Here is a 21,458-nt window from a genome sequence, read left to right on the forward strand (position 1 = left end):
TCAATAAAATTGAGAATGGAAATTGGGAAAGTGTCAAAGCGACAACAACCCGACCATAGAGCAGACAACAGCCAAAGGCCACCAATGGGTCTTCAATGCAGCCAGAAACTCCCGTTCCCGGAGCGCGTCCTTTAGCTTGCCCCTAAACAAATATGCATACTAGTTCAGTGATAATGGACGTCATACTAAACTCCGAATTATATAAAAGAAAAGTCATACCAGACTGACAAAGGCCAGAGGCTCCTGACTTTGGACAGGGGCAAATTTGCGGCGGGGTTAAACATGTTTTTTGAGATCTTTTTGTAATATTAACTGACCTGGACACACTTCTAAGGTACATATCACGGAGGCTGTACAAGAACCAATACAACCTTGTCCATTGTTAGAAGCTGGTGGGCTGCCACAACTTCTCTTTCTATATCTTATACCATTACCACATGTGACAGAACATGTTTACCTACCTGGACACATTTCTAAGGTGCAGATCACGTAGACTGTACAAGAACCAATACAACCTTGTCCATTGGTAGAAGCTGGTGGGCTGTCACAAGTTCTTTTTCTATATCTAATACCATTACCACATGTGACAGAACATGGTCCAGTCGACCAGAAACCCCACTGACCATCAACTTTAACAGATGAAACTTTATTTAAATTTGTTTTCAAATCGTATATACATATTTGATATTTGACAGCATTGTTGTTTCAAAACTTTTATATTCTTAGTATTACACAATGTCGATTAATGAGAGAAAAAAAACGGTAAATACGATTTAACGTTGAACAAACTTTTTTACACAGATATGGGTTTTATTTTGAATCCCGTACAAACAAATACCTGGACATTCAATAAGGCTGCAATCCGATGTATCTACACTCGACCCATTACATGTTTGGCCACCCGCAGAAGGAACTGGACTGTCACATGATCGATTTCTGGAAAGAATGCCGTTTCCACATGTAACCGAACATATTGGGTTCGACCAGGAGCCCCATCCGCCGTCAACTATAAAAATATATAAAGATTATCAAAGTATCTCTTAATTTTATCATGAATAACAAATGTATGTTTCTTTACAATCTTTTAGTTGATTTTTTTCACATTTTACAAGGAACTTATCTTACAAAAAATGTCTTAAATGTCTTAAATGGCAAGTTTTTAATGTCTATGCTTGTAATCTATGAATACTTTGTAACTCACATGAATCCACAGTGTTATGTTTGGTATGGTATTACATAATGATATTACCTATATAATAAAGTTCAACATATAATATATGTTATAGTAGAATTAGAGATTCAGGTGATATACCACCTTTAAATTGTGATATAACCAATGACTTTGATTCATTAATTTTTGAAACAGACATGGATTTCATTTTGAAACCCGTACAAACAAATACCTGGACAATCTCTTGAGCTGCAATCCGATGTTTCTACACTCGATCCATTACATGTTTCGCCACCCGCAGAAGGAACTGGACTGTCACAAGATCGGTTTCTGGATTGAATACCGTTTCCACATGTCACGGAACATGTTGGGTTCGACCATAAGCCCCATCCGCCGTCAACTTTCAAAAATAAATAAATTCTTTCTAACTGATCCCTTAATTTTATGTTGAATAACAAATAAATGTTTCTTTACAATTTTTTAGTTGATTATCCACCTTTTACAAGGAACTTATCTTACATAGAGATGTCCTAAATGTATTGAATACTAGTAGTATGTTTTTATTGTCTATGCTTGTAATCTATGAATACTTTGTAACTAACATGAATCAACAGTGGTATGTGTTTTCATGGTAAAACAAACCTTAGTTTCATTTTAAACCCCGTACAAACAAATACCTGGACAATCAATAAGGCTGCAATCCGATGTATCTACACTCGACCCATTACATGTTTGGCCATCCGCAGAAGGAACTGGACTGTCACATGATCGATTTCTGGAAAGAATGCCGTTTCCACATGTAACCGAACATATTGGGTTCGACCAGGAGCCCCATCCGCCGTCAACTATAAAAATATATAAAGATTATCAAAGTATCTCTTAATTTTATCATGAATAACAAATGTATGTTTCTTTACAATCTTTTAGTTGATTTTTTTCACATTTTACAGGGAACTTATCTTACAAACAATGTCTAAAATGTCTTAAATGGCATGTTTTTAATGTCTATGCTTGTAATCTATGAATACTTTGTAACTCACATAAATCCACAGTGTTATGTTTGGTATGGTATTTCCATAATGATATTACCTATATAATAAAGTTCAACATATAATATATGTTATAGTAGAATTAGAGATTCAGGTGATATACCACCTTTAAATTGTGATATAACCAATGACTTTGATTCATTAATTTTTAAAACAGACATGGATTACATTTTGAAACCCGTACAAACAAATACCTGGACAATCTCTTGAGCTGCAATCCGATGTTTCTACACTCGATCCATTACATGTTTCGCCACTCGCAGAAGGAACTGGACTGTCACAAGATCGGTTTCTGGATTGAATACCGTTTCCACATGTCACGGAACATGTTGGGTTCGACCATAAGCCCCATCCGCCGTCAACTTTCAAAAATAAATCAATTCTATCTAACTGATCCCTTAATTTTATGTTGAATAACAAATAAATGTTTCTTTACAATTTTTTAGTTGATTATCCACATTTTACAAGGAACTTATCTTACATAGAGATGTCCTAAATGTATTGAATAGTATGTTTTTATTGTCTATGCTTGTAATCTATGAATACTTTGTAACTCACATGAATCAACCGTGTTATGTGTTTTTATGGTAAAACAAACCTTAGTTCCATTTTAAACCCCGTACAAACAATTACCTGGACAATCTCTTAAGATGCAATCCGATGTATCAACATTCGACCCATTACAAGTCTGGCCACCTAAAGAAGGAACTGGACTGTCACAAGATCGATTTCTGGATTGAATACCGTTTCCACATGTTACCGAACATATTGGGTTCGACCACGTGCCCCATCCGCCGTCAACTTTAAAAAAAAAAGTTTCTTCTAATTGATCTCTGTATGTTGTTATGAATATCACAAAGATAATGCTTTACAATTAATATGGGGATTATCTTTATACTTCCTATTGAACTTTATGTTAACAAATTATGTCATAAATATCATGTCTTAATTGGCAGAGCTTGTATTCTATCAATTTTTTAAAAATCACATAACGATTAAATTTTATGATGGTATTATATGTATTACCTGAAATATTGTATAAGATCAGAAAATGATAGAAAAATAGTTTAAACCACTAAGCTTTCTTTTCACCGTTATAGACACTTTTATCTAGAACATTTTGAAAAACTGTAACGAATTTTTCTTGTATGATATTGCATTCACCGCACTAGACAATTTGCCGTTTCAGAATCTAATGTATTCTGGGTAATATTTTCAAAAGCGTACACCAAAATGTCCTGATTGGTTAAAAATGTCATAAACAATGGAAATTTAACCAATGGCGTGACGTTACTTTCATTTTGGGGTACGATTCATGAAATTACCCATCATGCTTTAGAATCTGAAACGGCCAATTTCAGACGAAGTTTTGTGTTTGCATGTTTTTTATTTTCATATTTAACGTATGAATATCATATATTTGTTTATATCGAAAATCTTGATATGTAAGGATTAAATGATTTTTTTTTTAATTCATACGAAATGAAAGCAAGTGACCATCATATATTTAGCAGTAAGCATTTTTGCGATGCAAAATGAGAGAATCACTGCTTTTTATTCGTATAAACATGAATAAATACAAATAACAATTCAATTCTACAGCAAAATTAGCTCCTTTTTCATAGTTTACAATTGTGATTGTTTTATATCATCACACAGTTTATTACGAACAAGTTATGATTATTATAAGTCGATTATAAACTATAATGTATATTGAAATGACGACTGTGTGCCCTTTTCTTCTAGCACAACTATGGATTGGTTTACTCTTTCAATTAAGCTACTACATACTAACCTGGGCACTTTGATAAATCAATTTCATCTAAATCAGTACTTGTTTGAAAATCAGTGCAATCGCCTTCAAATACCCTAAGCTTGGTTTGACGAGACCACCAGTCAATCAAATCAGTCATCTTGCAGCATATCAATGGATTATATTCAAGATACCTTCAACATGAACAAATACATTTATTTGAATATTCGATAAGTATATTTTCGTTCTTCACCTAATCGTATACTTCCTTTGGTAAAGGAGTAGGTCCAGTAAGACCCCTTTTTGGCCCCAAAATATAGCAGTTTTTAAATTTTTTTAAATATAAGCTTTTAGTTATTTATTAAAAAGTAGAAGGCTTCTGCTACATAATTGTGGGCTGTTTTTTACTATAGAACGCACACATATCGGGTACTAGCATCATTAAGTCATGCTAAATTACTGAAATCTTCACAATTTTAGCATTTAAGTTAAATTTTTGACAGTTTTCGTCTTAAATGAAAGTGGCCGCATTTGTGTTAAATTTTAATAATGAAATATACATTGTATTTGATGATTATATAAATAAAGGTTGGGGATGAACGTGGATGCGGCCACTTTCATTTTTGACAAAAACCATCTGAAAAGTGACATGTTTTGGAATATTTGATAGATTTGTCATATTTAAGCTTGAATCGGAGAGTTTCTAATAACTAAAACAGTTGAAATATTTCACATAAACTAATTAAATCAACTTAAATAGACACTAACGTGTTTAAAAAGTATTCAAAATCTTTCGTCAGATGAACCTGAAATTTGAGGCCAAAATCGGCCCTTACCGGACCTACTCCTTCCTCGTTCTTCACCTTAACGTATACTTCCTTTTGAATGATTTTTTTAAATGCAACGTGTTATTGCTAAAGAAATTAAACACTTCTTCATAATCGTTTGTTGTTTACCTGTAAATTAAAACTTTTGGAAGTTCAGTCGTCCTATTGAATAAATATATTATTCTCTGTGGAGTTTATTCACTGGGACATTTACATTTCTCAAATCATTCATTAATTTATCCGAAGAGAATAAGTATTCTCTAAGTAAATGATAATACATGTATCAACTCACAAAAATTGCATGTGATGTTGTATTTATAATACAACAAATAGCGTTGTCCTATTTATATTTTGTTTGTGTGTGTTTGACAAATAAAAATGTAAAACAACAATGTTTAAATTAAGGCCTTCCTAAAAATATTCTATGAGTAGACAAACACACACAAAAAAATTGTAGATAATTGTTCTTTTCTGGTAAATTTATCAAAGAGTGATGTAAAAACTTATCGGTCAGAACCATACCTATTGTATTTTTCAATGGGACAGTACATTGTTCAAAAATTTAAATTGACTCAGGTAATGCTACTCAAAGTGGGGACGTGTTTTATTTCCTTCTCAAACCAACAAAATAAAAACAAGAATGTGTCCCCGTACACGGATGCCCCTTCCGCACTATCATTTTCAATGTTCAGGGGACCCTGAAAATGGGGAAAATCTTTAATTTGGCATTGAAATTAGAAAGATCACATCATAGAGAACATGTATACTAAGTTTCAAGTTGATTGGATTTCAACTTCGTCAAAAACTACCTACACCAAAAACTTTAACATGAAGCGGGACGAACGGACCGACGGACAGGCCAGAAAACATAATGCCCATAAATGGGGCATAAAACCTGCTTGATACGATAAAGATAAAATTAATTACCAATTAGGGTTGAATGAAAAGATACTAAGATTGATTTGAAATACTAAAAGATCATTGTAATTCATTTAACAGATACATATAATTTGACAGATATGTTGACTACTAAAAGTAAAATTCTTTCAACGAAGAATGATAATTTTGTTCCAATTATGCAATAATGCATAATGAGTTCTAAGAATATATGGAATACAAAAAATAGCGTTTTAAGATACATGTATGCCAATAGTACTCACAAATATACTATATCTGTTAAATCTGCAAATACACTAGCTGATATCGTTGTCAAGTCGTTATCTTTTAAATTTCTGAAATACAAATATTGCATTAAAAAACAAAATAAGGAAATACAACAAAGGATAATAATATGACATCCGATGCCATTTTTATCAGATGCCGTTTTCAGAAAGTCACACAGTTTTCCAATGGGTATTGATGTTGGCCAGCTTTTCATGCAACGACTGTATATATGTCGGTGCTGATATATGCCTTTTGGCTATAGTAGCAACAATTAATATTTGAATAAAGACAGCTTAAAAGTTATGTACTTTTGATTTAAAACATGTGTTATGCAAATCACTATTGGGTCTCTATTGAAAACAACACTTCAAATGTTCCATTACAGGACAAAATTGATACAGCAGGTTTTTGTTGTAAGGTAAGATTGGCAGAAAAGCCCTGCATATAGGCTCCATATGAGGAATTTTTGAAAACAGTGCCAAAAGCAGTACAAGGAATAGTTATTCATGCCCCGTTATGTGTATCGTTGACAACTTCTGTCATGGTGGTGTACTCTCCTATTGTAGATACTGGGAGATAACTTCTATACCTTTAGATTTGAAAGCAACAATAGGGGTAAATTAACATTGTCATTAAAGCGGGAGGTTTGGCGTGCCACAAAACCAGGTTCATCCCACCATTTTTCTTAAAATGCCCTGTACCAAGTCAGGAAAATGGCCATTGTTATATTATAGTTCGATTCTTTGAGTGTAACATTCAATATTGTGGTTCTGTTGTGTTGTAGTTATCTTATATATGATACGTTTCCATCAGTTTTAGTTTGCAACCCGGATTTGGTTTTTTTTTCTCTATCGATTTATGTGTTTCGAACAGGGGTATACTACTGTTGCCTTTATGTAAGATACAGGGATACAGAAAAAAACTAAATAATAAATGCATTTCTCAATGACGCGCTCCTGTTTTTATCTTACACAAAACACATTAACCACAACAAATTACAAATTGTAGTTATGTAATAATGACCTCCTTTAAGTGAATGGTTTACGTTAAAATGAAATACTTACAATTCTCGCAATGATTCAAGACTTTTGAATGTATCGGGTTTTATGCTGGTTAATTTATTATCGTTTATGTTTCTGAAATGTATAAGAGGATCAATAGATCAAGATAAAATTAAAAAAAATAGCACGCGATCACTTGTAGTGGGTTCTACTTGTATTACTCAGGAGCGCTTGGTTGCCTCATTTTCTGATTATGAACTTTTTTATTTGTAATGTCTGTCATATAACTCCTAGTGTATTCATTTATAAATCTATATACTTAACTTATATACCTATATGGAGACATTTCCTTTTAGAAAGATCGGTGTATTGTTTGACGGAACAACCCGGACGATACCAAGTTTCAATGAAATATGGATCAAGTCATAATAAAATGGACTGTGTAAGGTCATTATTTTCTCTGATTTTATACATGCAAAGTTAGTTTGTCAAAACTTTTAATTCATTTCATAGTAATCGTGCGTTATTGCCAATTTGGCTTTTACCGTACAATTGTCCTTAGTCATTAAAATTTTCAAGCAGAAACAATCATTTCTTCTGTTTATTAGACGCCAATGATAAAAACGTCGTGAACGCAGTATTTAATTTTCGGATTTTCTTTTTAATTTATCACTACAATAAAGAGACAATATGTGAGATTATTTTATAACGCAAAACTTTTCAATTCCTTTTAAAACAAGCCAAATGTTATCACATTGATGTAAAGGATTATAAAAATAATAAATTAAGACAATAAGGTTGAATCAAATCGTATTGGCAATCGAAATCTGACCACTATGACTTTCTGATATTTCTTTTAAACTATCAAATTAAAACATATTCACATTTTCTATATTTGAGCAGACACGTAATTAAATGGGGCGTTTGGGGTCGAGCAATCTCTCGTGAAGAAGAAAAAACTGCATTTCATTAAACAGGAGAAATAAAATAATCCCCTGTTTTAAAGTTAATATGAGCTATACCTAAGCTATATTAGACAAAACCGTTCGGAATTTTGGGTCATCAATACTCTTCAACTTCGTATTTTTTTAACCTTTTTTAATACTTTATTTGTAATTTTTTGCCTTTTTTTTATTCGGGCGTAGTCTTTTTTCCTCGAAACGCACGTCTTGCGTGCACAATTTAATCCTGGTATCTATGCTGATAGGGCAAGGGGTAGGTGTAATTAAAATGTCAGCATGTCATTAGAAATGATTGGCTGATTAAATATCTGAAATAAAGGTTATCCGAATATCACCTCTTATTTGGGATTTTTTAACATTACACGAGGACAACCAATTCTAAAGGAGCAAGGTGACAGATCTGATTATAATCAGATTGTAATTTGTTTGTAACAATTTGAATAAAATCTGTTCAAAATCAAGAACCCTTTCAGTATGACAGTGTTCTATCATATGCCATTATGATATATTTCTATTATGAATTAGAAAATACGTTGAACCACAAACGTCAAAATTATTTAATCGCGTTGTGGAATGAACTATTTGTGGATTCTTATAAATTCTATATAACTTTTGGACTATTTTTAAATAACGGTCTATTTCTGAAATTACTTCTTACATACTTTTGATTTTTTAACCTTGTATGCCAATATTGCCTATGTGAAATTTTAAAATTGTTTGTATATACATTAAACGACAAGTATATGTGACGTATAAAATGTTCTGACGTCAGACACGCGAATCAATGAATGAGTTTGTGTTTGTGTGTTCTGTGAAGTTGTTCATTTTAAAATTGTTACAGGATGATAACTGATGTACCCATATTTTGACTATTTGATTTATTATGCCTGTTTAGTGCATGCATCATTGTAAATATAACGGAATTTGATAAGACTGTCACCAAAGGGAGGGTTTAGCGCTATAAAAAGGTTTAATAAACCATTTTCTACATTTGAAAATGCCTGTTCCAAGTCAGGAATGTGACAGTTCTTGTCCATTCGTTTTTTATGTGTTTTGTCATTTGATTTTGCCATGTGATTATGGACTTTCCGATTGGATTTTCCTCTGAATTCAGTATTTTTGAGATTTTACTTTTTTCATGTACGTACAATCTTAATTAATTGGAATGTTAAATTTCTCTCATTAATCTATGTTGTCAATCAGAAAGGTTCGCATTTTTTTAATTTTTACTTTGATGTTTGCATGTTGGGATAAAAAGTAAAATCACAAAAATACTGAACTTCTAGGAAAATAAAATCGGAAAGTCTTTAATTACATGGTAAAATCACATGACAAGACACATCAAAAACGAATGGACAACAACTGTCGTATTTCTGACTAGGTACAGGCATTTTCAAATGTAAAAATGGTGGATTGAACCTGGTTTTATAGAGCTAAACCTCTCACTGTGTACGACTGTCTTATCAAATTCCGTTATATTCACAACGATGCGTGAACTAAACAGACATAATAAATATCATGGGTACATCAGTAAAATACTCACAAAAGTGACAAAGAACTAAGAGTAGAGAACGCACCATCTTCTATACTCGAAATTTCGTTGGATTCCAAATGTCTGCAAAAATATTTTAATATCATTTCATAGTTATAAAATCATACATGATGTGAATGTCCTTTGGTTTTTTGAGTCTTTGTTTATTCCTTGGTTTTGATTGTTATTGTCTTATAGTTTCATGCTGGTTCATACAAGAGTACTAGTAAACGTACGTTCCAACGTACATCGTAATTGCCATTAAAGCGGGAGGTTTGGCATGCCACAAAACCAGGTTCATCCCACCATTTTTCTTAAAATGCCCTGTACCAAGTCAGGAAAATGGCCATTGTTATATTATAGTTCGATTCTTTGAGTGTTACATTCAATATTGTGTTTCTGTTGTGTTGTAGTTATCTTATATTTGATACGTTTGCCTCAGTTTTAGTTTGCAACCCGGATTTGGATTTTTTCTCTATCGATTTATGTGTTTCGATCAGCGGTATACTACTGTTGCCTTTATGTAAGATACAGTGATACAGAAAAAAAACTGAATAATAAATGCATTTCTCAATGACGCGCTCGTGTTTTTTTCTTTCACAAAACACATTAACCACAACAAATTACAAATTGTAGTTATGTAATAATGACCTCCTTTAAGAGAATGGTTTACGTTAAAATGAAATACTTACAATTCTCGTAATGATCCAAGACTTTTGAATGTATCGGTTTTGATGGTGGTTAATTTATTGTCGTATATGCTTCTGAAAAGTATAAGAGGATCAATTCATCAACATAACATAAAAAAAAAAAAACACGCGATCACTTGTAGTGGGTTCTAGTTGTATTACTCAGGAGCACTTGGTTGCTTCATTTTCTGATTATGAACTTTTTTATTTGTAATGTCTGTCATATAACTCCTAGTGTATTCATCTATAAATCTGTATACTTAACTTATATACCTATATGGAGTCATTTCCTTTTAGAAAGATCGATCTATTGTTTGACGGAACAACCCGGACGATACCAAGTTTCAATGAAATATGGATCAAGTCATAATAAAATGGCCTGTGTAAGGTCATTATTTTCTCTGATTTTAAACATGCAAACTAGTTTGTCAAAACTTTTAATTCATTTCATAGTAATCGTGTGTTATTACCAATTTGGCTTTAGTCATTAAAAGTTTCAAGCAGAAACAATCATTTCTTCTGTTTATTAGACGCCAATGCTAAAAACGTCGTAAACGCAGAGTTTAATTTTCGGATTTTCTTTTTAATTTATCATTCCAATAAAGAGACAATATGTGAGATTATTTTATAACGCAAAACGTTTCAAAACCCTTTTAAAACAAGCCAAATGTTATCACATTGATGTAAAGGATTATAAAAATAATAAATTAAGACAATAAGGTTGAATCAAATCGTATTGGCAATCGAAATCTGACCACTATGACTTTCTGATATTTCTTTTAAACTATCAAATTAAAACATATTCACATTTTCTATATTTGAGCAGACACGTAATTAAATGGGGCGTTTGGGGTCGAGCAATCTCTCGTGAAGAAGAAAAAACTGCATTTCATTAAACAGGAGAAATAAAATAATCCCCTGTTTTAAAGTTAATATGAGCTATACCTAAGCTATATTAGACAAAACCGTTCGGAATTTTGGGTCATCAATACTCTTCAACTTCGTATTTTTTTAACCTTTTTTAATATTTTATTTGTAATTTTTAGCCTTTTTTTTTATTCGGGCGTAGTCTTTTTTCCTCGAAACGCACGTCTTGCGTGCACAATTTAATCCTGGTATATATGCTGATAGCGGAAGGGGTAGGTGTAATTAGAATGTCAGCATGTCATTCGAAATGATTGGCTGATGAAATATTTGACATAAAGGTTATCCGAATATCACCTCTTATTTGGGATTTTTTAACATTACACGATGAAAACCAATTCTAAAGGAGCAAGGTGACAGATCTGATTATAATCAGATTGTAATTTGTTTGTAACAATTTGAATAAAATCTGTTCAAAAACAAGAACCCTTTCAGTATGATAGTGTTCTATTATATGCCACTATGATATATTTCTATTATGAATTAGAAAATACGTTGAACCACAAACGTCAAAATTATTCAATCGCGTTGTGGAATAAACTATTTGTGGATTCTTATAAATTCTATATAACTTTTGGACTATTTTTAAATAACGGTCTATTTCTGAAATTACTTCTTGCATACTTTTGATTTTTTAACCTTGTATGCCAATATTGCCTATGTGAAATTTTAAAATTGTTTGTATATACATTGGACGACAAGTAAATGTGACGTAGAAAATTTTCTAACGTCAGACACGCGAATCAATGAATGTGTTTGTAGATAGATGTTTGTGTGTTCTGTTAAGTTGTTCATTCTAAAATTGTTACAGGATGATAACTGATGTACCCATATTTTGACTATTTGATTTATTATGCCTGTTTAGTTCACGCATCATTGTAAATATAACGGAATTTGACAAGACAGTCATCAAAAGGGGGGGGGGGGTTAGCGCTATAAAAAGGTTTAATCAACCATTTTCTACATTTGAAAATGCCTGTTCCAAGTCAGGTATGTGACAGTTCTTGTCAATTCGTTTTTTGTGTGTTTTGTCATTTGATTTTGCCATGTGATTATGGACTTTCCGATTGGATTTTCCTCTGAATTCAGTATTTTTGTGATTTTACTTTTTTCATGTACGTACAATCTTAACTATTTGGAATGTTAAATTTCTCTCATTAATCTATGTTGTCAATCAGAAAGGTTCGCATTTTTTTAATTTTTACTTTGATGTTTGCATGTTGGGATAAAAAGTAAAATCACAAAAATACTGAACTTCTTGGAAAATAAAATCGGAAAGTCTTTAATTACATGGCAAAATCACATGACAAAACACATCAAAAACGAATGGACAACAACTGCCGTATTCCTGACTAGGTACAGGCATTTTCAAATGCAAAAATGGTGGATTGAACCTGGTTTTATAGCGCTAAACCTCTCACTCTGTACGACTGTCTCATCAAATTCCGTTATATTTACAACGATGCATGAACTAAACAGACATAATAAATAACATGGGTACATCTGTAAAATACTCACAAAGTTACCAAAGACCTAAGAGTAGAGAACGCACCATCTTCTATACTCGAAATTTCGTTGTATTCCAAATATCTGCAAAAATATTTTAATATCATTTCATAGTTATAAAATCATACATGATGTAAATGTCCTTTGGTTTTTTGAGTCTTTGTTTACTCCTTGGTTTTGAATGTTATTGTCTTATAGGTTCATGCTGCTTTAAACAAGAGTACAAGTAAACGTACGTTCCAATGTAATGATGGCGAACAAGTAATTTACACATTTAAATAATACCAACTGAAAATAATACTACAGTAGTTTGTCTTAAAATCTATTAAAAACAAGATTGTTTCGGGTATCGTAATTTATTTGTGGTTATAAGAAACTGGAAGCAGCAATAGTTTACTGATTTTTCAAATCTTCGTTTAAGAGCATAACGTATTAATTGAGATATGTAAACGTCACACAAAATTACAGAAATGTACAAAACAGCACCAATATTAAAACAGAGATAATACTTTATTCCGAACTGCAAATCACGTGTTATTTCTATAATATCGATATATTGTTAATCCCATGTATTATAAATTCGTGTTCACATTCGAGAAGAAACAAAATGCGATTTCATGTATTATTGTACTTACAACATCTCTAGCGATGTTAATCCAGATAATGATGTGGCATCTATCGACTGAATTTTATTTTGATTTAGCGCTCTGAAAATAAAACCACGTAGTACAATTCTAAGAGTAGCCATTTTAATCAATAAATAGCGATTATTACGAAATTGTTAACTACCAAAGTAACAAATAAATACTGTAAATTCAGAAATCATTGTGAGGTTTTTATGTATGCGAATAATGCGACTACTTGAGTATCGCAATAATAAGAATTCGTATTCTGATATCAAAAACATATATTTGTATGCAGCTTTTCCTAAAATCGCAATTATTAAACTTTCGTTTTTGTACATTCTAAAAAAAAACTTAATAATAAATGCACGCAATAATTTCTGAATTTACAGTAGCCTAACTAGTTCCGTTGATCATATATTTTAAACAATATCTGCATATGGCATAACTCAATTACAGATACAGATAAACCTACACATATGTGACAAATTTTGACACATTAACCTAAATTTGGTGTTGTGTTAGTGTAATTCACACGTAAACTAAACACAATTGCGTTCCCATTGATAAAACGCAAAAAAAAGTGTGAGGTAAATGATGTTTGTCAAGTATCTCAGATCCGTTAAATTACACTTAAAATCAACAAAAACATTACCCTATCCCTTTGCCAAATACTCCTTGGAGAAGAAATACCATTTGAAACAAACAGAAAAGATAAAAATGTAGTGATCCCTTATATCTCAATCCTTTTTTTCGTCTGTAAGCACGCTGCTGCAGCTTACGTAATCGAGACATCTTTAGTATATTTAAACTACTGCAAATCATAAAAATTGCTTTCATAAAGGAGCAACCACTTAACTCCAAAAAGGGAGGGGGGTATTTTCTTTTATCTGAGTCAGATTTTTTTTCGAGCGAACGTTTTATTCAGGGTTTTTTTCGATGATGGTGATCAAATACTTTTTTTTTCAATATTTAACACTATAATGTATGGGGAAACTTTTCATTCAGAATAAAAAAAATTTATCATCTGTATGACCAGATTTTTGTATCCAATTGGGGATCGGAATATTTCATCCCCCCTTTTTGAAGTCAAATGGTCGTTCCTTACTGCTAGAAAAGTTGTTCAAAAGCTTTTCAATCGGTTCTACGTAATGAACATGCAAATGACATATAGTTTACAAGTGTTAACAAATCTTATGTACAGGTAATTAAACAAGGTGTATAAATGTGAACAAATTTTTATTTTAATGAAACTGGTTTCATGTAAACATATGTTTACTGTACACCGCGTTTGGTGTGAACACGGCCTTAGCCAATCGTTGATTAGACCATGGAAATGATATCGAGAAGAATAACAACGATTAGTTAGCATTCATTAGTTACATGGAGAGCTCTGTACTGTAGCATAGGATTTATCCAATTATTGTCTCCCTTTGATTTATATCATTAAATCACGATCATAATTGAAATGTGTAATTAAACGCCTATACTTACAAGCGTGTTGTATCTGTAGGAATATTTCTTGGAATTTGTGCTAAATTTTTATTCGCACAGTTAATTACAGTTCCACTACAATCGCACATTGACAATGATGGTTCGGTACATGGCACAGCAAAAACTTCTTTTAAAAAGCTGAGGGTCAAAACTACTATTGTCTCAAACAACATGGTTCCAATTTTCAAGTCGGTGTTACTTTATGAAAATAGAAAAAAAAAATTATGAAACATGTGAAAATACAGTTTTCTCAAATTTTCTAGAGAAATTTCAAAAAATAACGAGACATAGCTGGAAATAGTATCATTTAAAATTGGGATGAATTAATCCTCGAATACTTGTAGACATATATGACCAAAAGCGACCTTAAGATATATCAAAATCATCTTTAGTCCAATTTTGCATGCAAGGGTAGTAACCATATTTTTTTTAATAATTTCTAAATTTATCAATGAATCTAAATTCAGAAAAGTTTGTTATAAATCATGACGATGATGAAGCAAAGGGACATTCAAACTCACAAGTCGAAAATAAACTGACATCGCCATGGCCAAAATAGAAAAAGACAAACAGACAAACAAATGTACACAAAACACAATATAGAAAACTAAAGACTGAGCAACACGAACCCCACCAAAAACTGTGGGTGATCTTAGGTACCTCGAAAGGGTAAGCAGATCCTGCTACACATGTGGCACCCGTCGTGTTGCTTATGTTAGTACAAACCCGTTAAATAATCTAATTCGGTAGATCACATTCGGGGAGAACGGGACGGGATTGTAGTTACAACATTTGGAAAATATCCGCTATCATCTGTGAAACGGATATTCCATAACGGTCAACCAACTCGTGGTGGCGTCCGTAAAATTTACGAAGGGATGATTTCAACTTCACCACTTGGAACTCTTTGTTTAATAGCTTTCTTGTGAGCAGCAACCCTGTATCAAGAAAATCATGAAAGGAAATACAAGCCCTACAATATCGTATCAACTCTTTTGCACTAGCAGTTCATTAACAGCGGTATATGTCCAGTGCTACACTATAAACATATTACTTCTTACATTCGGTGAGTTCGAAGCATACTTTTCTTGATTAATAATAATTTGAAATGCTCAACCCGAGACAATATACTAACTGCATTATATCACTTAACTATAATAAAAAAAAGAAGATGTGGTATGATTGCCAATGAGACAACTGTCCACAAGAGACCAAAATGACCCCGAAATTAACAACTATAGGTCACCGTACGGCCTTCAACAATGAGCAAAGCCCATACCGCATAGTCAGCTATAAAAGGCCCCGAAATGACAATGTAAAACAATTCAAACGAGAAAACTAACGGCCTTATTTATATAAAAAAAAAATGAACGAAAAACAAATATGTAACACATAAACAAACGACAACTACTGCATTACAGGCTCATGGCTTGAAACAGGCTCATACATACATAATGTGGCGGGGTTAAACATGTTAGCCTTTGTTTTAACAAAGCATGACAGATGTGAAACAAATAGAAATGACTGTTGAATGTGAACTTTTATCACATCAAAAACCTATGTTCGGACAAAACACAAATCAGTTATTGTAAAAGAGGGACCAAAGATACCAGAAGGAGAGTCAAACTCATCGATAGAAAATAAACTGACAACGCCTGGCTAAAAATAAAAAGACAAACAGACATTAAATAGTACAGAAGACACAATATAGAAAACGAAAGACTAAGCAACACGAACCCCACCAAACACTGGGCGTGATCTCAGGTGCTCCGGAAGGGTAAGCAGTAATTTGGGCATAAGCTCGTCATCATGCTTCTGAAAAATTAGGTTTTTCCCTAAAGATAAAAATGTAGTAAAATAAACGAACATTTAAACATTTAAGAAAGTCTTGTATAGAAAATAAAATTGTAGACACATAGATGATGCTAACTAGTCTAATTTTGTAGGTCACATTTATGAAAGGGAAGGGGATTGTAGTTACGACGTAAGGAACATATCCGATATCATTTGTGAACCGGTTATTCCATAACGGTAATCAACTCGTGATGGTGTCCGTAAAATTTACGAAGAGATGATTTCAACTTCACCATTTTGAACTCTTGATTTAATAGTTTCCTTGTGAGCAATAACCCTCTATCAAGAAAATCATGATAGGAAATGCAAGCACAGGAATATCGTATCTTTTGGGAGATATATACACCGTATCAGGTGCTGCTGGAATGTTGCTACTTAGAAATGGAAAGTTCGCAATAGGAAGGCTGAAATCAATTAAACCCAGAAAGATGACATTCGAAAGGTCAATTTACAGTGATGGTATTTTTTCAAATGGATTGTAGCCGAGAAATTACATCTTTAAATAAAACTTCGAACATCTATTAATTTTAACAATTTCATTGCAACAACGAATATTGATATACTAAACCGAACATGTGAAGTATTGCATTATTTTTTTCTCGTAATATAGCATTTATTGTGACAAAAATTTCTATACTTACAATTAAAGTGTCCCAAAACGGTTGCGGAGACAACCCAAGGAAATGCTATCAATTTGCTACACTTTCGATTATATATACTTTTGACAAGAAGAACACGTAGGCGCATAATATATTAAAAACATTTTTTTTTAAATCAATAGAAATATGTAAGCAACATATGCAACCAACACGGAAAAGAAAATATATGTTTGTAAAAAAGCACTTTTAGTTACAATAAATTAAACAAATTAACATGTCGAGTAACATTGATCAAGATTGTAAAATTAGTAAGTTAAAAATTGTATTCGTGATTGTATTGTGTAATGAAAGAAAAAAAGTGTCAAACAAATATAACTAAACAGTTATCTAGAATGCATATTGCAACGTGCAATTTACCAACCGGTAAAATTAAAGGTTACTTTATGCCGTTATAAGTATATTATCTTTATATTTTATTCACTAACATGTAAACAGTTACCAAAAGTCAAAGTTAAACTGACAACTTTAACTAAATTATTTCAAAGATACAAAGATTTGAGTAGTAAATCGGCTGTACCTGTAGAAAACTTATTAAAAACGGTATTTCACATTCTTAATTTCACGATAATACTGTACTAAAAGCGCGGAAACCACTATGCGATCATGTAATTTCACTCATCAAACCTTTAAACAAACTTATAAATAAAGGTTATCTTACCAATGTTGTAATTACATCTTTGACTATAACTAACATTGGCACTAATATCGATTTGATCATCAGCAAATTATAACTATTGAAAATTTGTATTCTTTTCAAAGGGGGTGTAAAAAGACACACCCACGTTTATTTTTATATATAAGAGGTTAACTATCCTACAGCCTGTCGAAACATTTATTTTTGGCATTGCACAAGTCATATCTTTTTTGACTGTCCATGACGTTAAAATACTAAATCCCTTTGTTTTAGTTGATTGAGTCACTGATGCATGATTTTTTATTATTTATTGTTTTGGCTTTTAACTAGCTGTCATTAACTACAAGCACTCTCAATCGTACCTTCTTGTTAATTTAACCTGTAGATACTACTTGTAATGGGTTTTTTATTTAATGTTTACTTTTTCTTAAATTGTTTAACATTTCACAGCGGTATAATACTGTACCTTTAATAATCCATCCCTTATTTTATTGATTTTGTATTTACATTGTATCATAGATCAAGTCTATTCGTTCATTGTATGTTCACTTGTGTAAATATGTGTTTTGATTGAGTTAAGCCATTTCAATTGATATTTTATTGTGTGTCTTTCTTTGTTGTGATGTTACACTATTGTTTCAGATAAAGGGTGAAGATTTGGTACCATTAAAATGTTTAAAATGCCGCTATAATTTGCACCTGTCTTAAGTCCGGAACCTGATTGTCAGTAGTGTTCGTTTGTATATTTGGTTCATAAGTGTTTCTCGTTTCTGTTTTTTTTTTCTATAAGACCGTTTTCTATAAGATCGTTGGTTTTCCCATTTGAATGGTTTATCGCAAGTAATTTTACGGTTCCTTTATTACTTGCTGTTAGCTCCGTGTTTAAGACCGTATTTAGACCTATTATGGTTTACTTTTATAAATTGTGACTTGAATGGAGAGCTGTCTAATTGGCACTCATACCACATCTTTTATATTTTTAAATCGTCATCATGCTTCTGAAAAATTAGGTTTTTCCTTAAAGATAAAAATGTAGTAAAATAAACGAACATTTAAACATTTAAGAAAGTCTTGTATAGAAAATAAAATTGTAGACACATAGATGATGCTAACACAGGTATGAAGCATTGCAGAATAATTTGAAAATAACTTGAAATATGTTCCTTGTTACTTATAGCCACTGTTTTGATTTGTTGTTTTGACATGACTGGGTCAATCCCATCGCATACCCTGTTGACGAACCCAACCTCGGTTTCTTTTATTGTTCATTGTTTTACATTGATTTGCAGCTTGTATTTGAATTTTTATATTATGAAAATTGGTAAGCTACTTAATCCACAAATAAGACTTACTAAAGCAACCTGGACGGTCTATAACGACAGTAGGGACAAACTGTAAAGAGAATACATCTATTATGAAAAGAAGGACTAATATTTGATAATAAATTCTAAAATAAAACCAAATGCGTGTGCATTTACAAAGACATGTAACAAACATATGAACGTATGCCTTATAAATGAGTATTTTTTTTATATCATCAATCACAATATTAACTTTGAACAAAACATATAATGTGAAAGGAAAATATGAAGGATGTGCTTAATAAAAAATAATAACGTAACAATAAGGGAAAATTTATTTTGACAATTTCAAATTTGAATTGTTTGAACCTTTATCTAAATATTTTGAAAGAAAACTACCTGTAGTAAAACGTTACAGAGAGGCAGAACATGAGGGGGATAGAACCTTTATCGGGAATCCGGGATCAGGTGTTTTTAAGCTCGGGATTTCGGGTTGGACCCTTTCGGGATCCGGGAATTCTTTTTTCGAATTTCGGGATGTCGGGATTTAAATTTATTTAAATTCGGGACCTCGGGATTTCGTGTTTTTAAGCCCGGGATTTCGAGATCAGGACTCCTCCTACCTCACCCCAACCTCACCCCATCGAACATGTCACAGGGATCTTCCAACTCATAAATTAAAAATCAAACTGACAACGCCATGGCAACAAAAAACGAATTACGACAAAAAGAACAGTCTACCAAACCCAAAATAGGAATATAAAGACTGAGAAACACGTACCCCATAGCAAAAAATGTGATCTCTGGTTTTCTGGAAGAAACTTCATTGTAAAATTATTTTCGGCTTAACTGCATTGCTTAATTTGTGTCATAAAACTAAATAGCTTATCATTAGATGCAATTGATGAAACTAAATGCTGAAAACCAATTCAAAGGAAATACCTGTTTAGTAATAATTCAATTAAATAATACCAGCTAATTCAACATGTTGTTACGTGTTAGTACTAACATACAAGACAAAGCTCTTCAGTTTTTAAAACTGGTTTGCCTTATAACCTTTTTAGACATTCATAGACCTCTTTGTGAATATATTTCATCTGTATTATACTGTCATAATGGTGATGTTACGATGGGTCAAAATAAATGAAAGAACTAGGAAGTTTGAAAGTTGATCGTATCCTTGGTAATACTAAGACTTTTGATAGTAAGACACCAATCTCATCTTTTACTTAAAAAACAAACTATTATGATTGCCTCTTAGGAAAGGTAAAAATACCAAAACAAGTCTATAATGAATTTGCTTTATAAATTGAGACACAATAAGAAAAAAAATACGTGTTTCAGATTCATAACGAAATATCGATTGACGTAAGTAATGCTAAATTTAAGAACCGTGTTGACCATAAAGTGCATTATTTAAACATACGTACCTGCTGCTTTTGAGAAACCAATATAATGTTCATAGTTTGATGTACAAATATTGGCGCGAAGAATGCAATCTAACTCTTTGTATTTCATAATTGAAAGATAAATGTATATTTGCTGTTATAACAAAACTATCCGACAAGCAAATGCAAACAATTCAAGAACAATATCGAAAAAACCATGCGAGGTCAACACCTTTGACGCACGAAAGAAGCAAACTACCATTACAGACAAGACACAAATATTCGGCATGTTCAGAGTTATAGAAATGAAAATAATCACAAAACAGTTCTAATGTGACCTGACAAATAAAAATTTACCAAGCAATAACAAATTGAAATAGAATTAATTTATTATAACACAACGAAAATCTTGTCTTTACTTACATTCAAATCGGTTCCCAACGTGGCTGATTCAAACAATTTGATCTGGTTCATGTAGATACAGATACTTGCAATGCTATACATGTATACATATATACCCTGACAATAATGGAGTTTTTTTTTGTCATATTTGCGTATGAGGAAGAAGGAAGATTTAATTCAAATAATGTCATTGGTTTGCTAAGAAACTTTTTTTCAATCAAGGATGAACGTTAAACAAATAACAAGATAAAAAAATTAGAAATTCTTGAGCAACAGATGGCAAATCCCAATAATCAAGAGAAAAATGTTGTATGTTATATTGTTAGTTGATAAAAGAGGGACGAAAGATACCAGAGGGACAGTCACACTCATAAATCGCAAATAAACTGACAACGCCATAGCTAAAAATGAAAAGGACAAACAGACAAACAATAGGACACATGACACAACATAGAAAACTAAAGAATAAACAACACGAACCCCACCAAAAACTAGGGGTGATCTCAGGAGCTCCGGAAGGGTAATC

General features: G+C 32.1%; 1 protein-coding gene across 1 annotated transcript; it reads right to left on the reverse strand.

The window, feature by feature from the left end:
* Positions 1-773: 773 nt before the first annotated feature.
* Positions 774-4,162, reverse strand: LOC143055118 (coadhesin-like). Its single transcript, XM_076228261.1, has 6 exons — positions 4,016-4,162; positions 2,854-3,021; positions 2,415-2,582; positions 1,849-2,016; positions 1,404-1,571; positions 774-1,006 (listed from the first exon to the last, which is right to left on the reverse strand). Exons 1-6 carry the CDS (start codon positions 4,131-4,133, stop codon positions 774-776), a joined length of 1,023 nt encoding a protein of 340 aa, XP_076084376.1. The 5' UTR covers positions 4,134-4,162.
* Between the last annotated feature and the right edge of the window lie 17,296 nt (positions 4,163-21,458).

The sequence above is a fragment of the Mytilus galloprovincialis genome, chromosome 12, assembly GCF_965363235.1.
Source record: "Mytilus galloprovincialis chromosome 12, xbMytGall1.hap1.1, whole genome shotgun sequence".
Lineage (NCBI taxonomy): Eukaryota > Metazoa > Mollusca > Bivalvia > Mytilida > Mytilidae > Mytilus > Mytilus galloprovincialis.

Excerpts from the sequence above, each read along its gene's own strand:
- LOC143055118 (XM_076228261.1), bottom strand. The coding sequence starts at position 4,133 with ATGACTGATTTGATTGACTGGTGGTCTCGTCAAACCAAGCTTAGGGTA. Across the intron at positions 3,022-4,015 it reads TGATTTATCAAAGTGCCCAG|TTGACGGCGGATGGGGCACG; the intron begins GTTAGTATGTAG and ends TTTTTTTTAAAG. Across the intron at positions 1,007-1,403 it reads CAGCTCAAGAGATTGTCCAG|TTGACGGCGGATGGGGCTCC; the intron begins GTATTTGTTTGT and ends ATATTTTTATAG.